At 33.9% G+C, this 5,163-nt stretch overlaps 1 protein-coding gene across 1 annotated transcript in view; it reads right to left on the bottom strand.

Annotated features, from left to right (window-relative positions):
- LOC107756545 (uncharacterized) overlaps window positions 1–4,653 on the bottom strand; it is a 15,018-nt gene extending 10,365 nt beyond the window's left edge. Inside the window, 5 exon segments of the mRNA XM_016573709.1 lie at window positions 1,085–1,168; window positions 1,499–1,536; window positions 1,701–1,747; window positions 2,107–2,250; window positions 4,551–4,653. Of these exon segments, the coding sequence (XP_016429195.1) occupies window positions 1,085–1,168; window positions 1,499–1,536; window positions 1,701–1,747; window positions 2,107–2,250; window positions 4,551–4,574 (337 nt within the window). The 5' untranslated portion in view covers window positions 4,575–4,653.
- Window positions 4,654–5,163: the final 510 nt, after the last annotated feature.

Raw genomic sequence — 5,163 nt, 5'->3', positions numbered from 1 at the left:
AATATTTCTGTCCACTGACAACAAAGTTTTCCTTCTGAATTAGCATAACTGCACAAGTTTTATACTTAATAAAATCTTAAAAAACAAATGACATTAGTTATACTTTAATTTCCTTCAATAAAAAGGAAATTGAGTAAAACGGTGTAAAAGGTGTGTGGACGTGGATTAGTAATCTGGCCCCTTGGTATTAAGGAGAACAAATGCTGGCCCTCGTCACTATCAAAGTTGCCCATCCCTGATCTATACAGACAGGTTCAACAACATTATTACCTTAAAATGAATGTGCACCACCATTTGAAATTCAGATTAGAGTAATCTTTTTATTATCTATTAAAAATAATAGTGATTAAAATATTTGAACATCATTTGAATATTCTTATCAAAAAGCACTAAGATAAACTACATTTAATATTAGTTAGTTTGTTACATTACAAAAAAAAAAAAAAAATCAGATGGCTTTGTTAGAATGTATGTAACAAATGAGTAGTTGACTTTAAAATTGACATGTCCTGTGGTGTGACATGCTAAGCCATCTGAAACCATTGAGCAATTCTTTTATAATTATTAAGCATCTTATATAAACCTAAAATAATAATAATTGAGAGATTACATGGACTATTTGTGTTTTTAAAAATATCTGTATCACACCACAGGGCCATTTAAAAGGTAAACAGATGTTTAAAACTGGCGAGAAAAAAATTGTGACCAATTATAAGACCTAAAATATTCACTTCACCCCGATACATTTTAACCTAACATTCTGAATGTTGATTTAAAAAGTCCATGACAGCTACCCCATTACATTGTCATTGAAAGTCCTCCACAGTTCTAAGAGGCTGAAGTCTAGTGCCCTATTTACAATTAAGACCCTGCTGTTTCTTAATTAATCCCACACAGGACTAGCAAGTGCTTTAAGTGAGCTGACGACTGCACAACGCTCTCCATTCACTGTCAATGGGATTTCACGCAATCAGAATCTTATAGACAGTCTGATTGGCCAATAGTAAGTGGATGTTGCTTAGTTGTGTGTCTTGTAAATGAAATCTAGTTGGGCTTAACCTACAAATCCTCAGACCGGTTTTACCTTCATTCTGATTGTTCCTCAGGAGGACTAAATCTTCCTGCATTTTGGCAACAGGCCAGGCAGAATTAGTGCAGACGGTATTATCTGCAGGAGGGAAATCAAAACCATTAGGGCGTTGTTCATTTAAGGTCCACTAATGTTCCATGCTTTTATTTTTTCACTCTGTGAAGTCTCGTTTAAAGGCAAGAAAATGTAGAAAATCTGGTTTGTCCTTTCATTCATGCTCATAATGATCTGATAAACACTGTACGGACCTTTCTTTTTCATTATCCATTTGATGGTTGACTGTCAGTCAAGCTAGTTGCTTTATGAGCATTAAAGCATAACAAGGGTGTACTCTTGCAGCTTAGTCATGTGATGCAGAAGGAAGAAGTTTAGGAAAATGTATAAAATATCTCTCAAAATATCACATACCTAAAGCTTCATTTTCAGAAACAGATTTTGGTAGTGAACTGAAAGAAGACGCAAGAAGACATTTAAAGAAAGTACAAATATTCACAGAGAGTCATTTTGTATTATCTGTCAGTATGAAAGCCTAAAGGGCTCTTTCACTTTTGCTTAGACTGGAAGTTCAACATTTTTTCCTTTGTTCACTAAAAACAAAGACTGAACTCACCTTTGTTTCTTTTTTCTTGTGTTGTCTGAGTTGGTTTGTGAAATTTCCTGTAAATGAATACAGTATGTGGCAGTTGTATCATTTTTATCTAGAAATTTTAACATGCAAAGTCATACATTATTGTATATAATTATTTGAAATATGAATGTGAAATTATATGCATGCCTGGCATGTTCTCAAGATTTCGCAAGCCTATCATTTCAGGTTTCTGTCTCATAGACAGGCCTCAAATAGACCTTAATATATTTCCATATGGTTACAGCATATTCTATTAGCAGCAGCGTTCATTTAATAGAAACTCATCATGTCCACAGCAGTGTTATAACGTGCGTCCAGATGGCCGATACATTTCCCATGACAGTGCAGTATATGCATTCAACATTCAAGCAGTCATTTCTATAGTTACCATGGAGATGGAACGCCCCGCACTTCTCCATTTGGTGGCGTCATCTGAGAGAACAGCTGGGCTGCAGGACCTGCTCGGGATGGTGTACACCTGAGCCTCACAGGACTCCTGCACGGCCTCATACAGGCTGTCCGTAGAGCCCTCCTACAAAACAACATCATGTCGGTCACAACCTGTGCTGCTAATAAAATGCACTTATTACAAGGGTCTTCAATCCCTTGGTGGATAGAGAGTCGGACCTTGTTATAAACAGGGTTGTTATAGTTAACTAAAACTAAAATCATAAATGGATTTATGTTAGAAATAAAATACACTTTAAATAAAAAACTAAAAGCACCTAATCTAATAAAAACTAATAAAAATGAAAAAAAAAAAATTGCTACAACTTTAAAATTGAAATGAAAACAGAAAATATAAGATCACTTAAACTTATTTTGTTTCCGCTAGCTGTCAAGGCGACATTTCTCATTTTTATTTAGTTTATCTTAATGTACTAAAATAACTAAAACTAAAACTCAAATAAAAAGTTTAAGACATATAAAAAAACTAATAAAAATGACAAAAACACAACAAAATTATTAAAACTTTAAAATTAAATTGAAAACAGAAAATATAAAATGAGAACATTTTAAATATTAATACAAACTGAAATAGCATCTCAACTCAAAAATAACCCTGGTTATAAAATGCCTTGCATAAAATTGTTGCATTTTAAGCCTGGCCTATATTATATACAGCATATAGTATTATATTAATGTAAGTATTATAAGTAATATGTTAATTAGCAATTTGCATATTTTGTTATGATGTTCACATTAAAATTATCATTGTTTATATACAGTCATACGCAAGTGCATTTTAATTTTACTATCAAATTTATCATGGATGGTACAGTAAAACATTTAGCTGAATTTAAGCTTTAGCTTTGGTTGAAACTAAGTTCATATTGTATATTTATATAAAGCAAATTATTTTTTTAACAGAAATTATTTTGAGATTAATGCAGTACAACCACCGATCCCCTAGGGGATCCCCGTTTAAGACCCTGATTTATTACAGTGTTTATAGTGCATTTGAGTGCAAATTCATCTGTGCAAAAGATGACGCAAATAACCAGAAGCATTAGTTTGCTTACAGAAGATCAGACCAGCGTGAATTCAGTGAAGCGAGACCACCATTAATTATAAATTGCACAAAACTACACAACATCTGGCAGAGAAACTCAGTTAAATCTACACATTTCATCGATGTGTTTTGTTTTAATAAAATAAAATAAGAAATTAATTTAATTTAAAGTGGTCATGAACTGCCTTCTTTATTTTTTTATTATTTTATACTGTTCTCTGAGGTCCACTTATAATGTTATCAGCATTTTTACATAAAAAGCATCATAATTTAGAAGTAATAGGCTATTTTCTGTCCTGTTTTGACCCCCCTCATCGGAACGCTCTGTTTGAATAGGCGTGGTGGATTGTAGACTCGGAAGTAAACGCCCACTGCTATGATTGGCTAACAGTTGTGTATGTTTGACAGCCTACATCCTTCATAGATGGACACTGCTGTGATTTAGGCTAAAAAAAGCATAAATACTCAGTACATATCAAATGACCTGTAATAACAGACAAAGTAATAGTGACCATATAATAAAAACAGTTACTCACACTTGTGTGGTCCAAGATTACTGTCGGATTCGATATAGTCGGCACAGCATCGTCTTTAGTTTCAATCTTTCTGAAAATCCTGCGTCTAATTGTGCCTTGTTTGTAAACGAATCCGTGGTAAAATGAAGTGAACAAAGGACCAAGTTCTTACTGACGTGGTCTGGAACTTCTTTATCGTTTGATTTCTGTGTAGACCTGCGTTTGCCTCTCTCGTTATTTACCTACTACCAAAGTCCCTTTAAGGGTATTCTATAGTCTTTGTTACTACATTTGTGAATCAGTGGGCGGGGCTAAACAGGCAGTTATGTAGGAGCAGGCTTGATCTTCTTCTGTGGAGGTGGTCCTTAGCCACACTATTACGTCATAAAGTGGCACATTTCACAACCTGTCCTTTTGGCAGATTGGCTTTAATATAAGCTATTTTTAGACTAACAAGAAAGTTTTGAGTTCTGAAACATACAGGGTGTTTTTTATAGTACAATGACCTCTTATATGTCAAAAGATTAAGGAAGTTTTGATTTCTTAGTTCATGGCCTATTTAAATATTGTGAAGCTAAGATAAAAAATTATATATCTTTAATGCAAGGGCTACAAATGTTAGCCATAGTAAACATAGTGACTTGACTTCTTAACTAACAGAAAGCATAACAAAAGGCCCTTGTTGAGCAGCTAAAGCATGGTTCCTGATCTTCATGCACTATCACATGTTGCCTTCACATCCTCCAGTAGGTCACGTTCTACAATCTACAAACCACAGAGTAGAAAATGTGAATCACATCTTACCAGAGAGAAGCAGAAGAGATTCATTCTGGAAAGGATGGTTTCTTTCCAGTGCCCACAGCACAGGATGAACAATAGGACGAGTCAGAGGCAGACAGAGATCAGAGTGCTTAGTGTTCCAGGCTGCCTACTGCTCCACAGATTAATACTGAATGACATCCTTCCTCTAATCCAATAGATGTGGAGGACCATTACCACTCCAGACAGCCCCTCAATCTACTGCTGTGCTCGTTAATGCTGATGTTGTTTACTTACTAGAGAACTGGGTTGAGAGCTTTTGTTTGCACTATGACAAAGTTGTACAACAGCCGTTTGTGTAATTTACTGTAAACGCCAGTCATTGGTGCAATTTAAAAATGTGGTACATAGGCATGTAAAAGTTTTTTTTTTTTTTACATTTAAAACAGTAATTTCATAACATTGTTTTTGGATGCTGCACTTATACTCCAGACAACTAAAACTAAAGTAAAAATAAACTTTTATTTATATATATTTACAGTATATATATATAGTATTTTTAGTATAGAATATTTTGTAAAAATATTTTATTTAGCCATAATTTCTCTAAAAAGTAACTTTAATTTCATTAATTGTAGACTGAAAACAAACAAGTTAT

This window comes from Sinocyclocheilus rhinocerous, unplaced genomic scaffold, assembly GCF_001515625.1.
Source record: "Sinocyclocheilus rhinocerous isolate Xijiao unplaced genomic scaffold, SAMN03320098_v1.1 scaffold1152, whole genome shotgun sequence".
Lineage (NCBI taxonomy): Eukaryota > Metazoa > Chordata > Actinopteri > Cypriniformes > Cyprinidae > Sinocyclocheilus > Sinocyclocheilus rhinocerous.
Note: the sequence above shows the minus strand (reverse complement) of the source record. Positions and strands in the feature narration are given on the sequence as shown.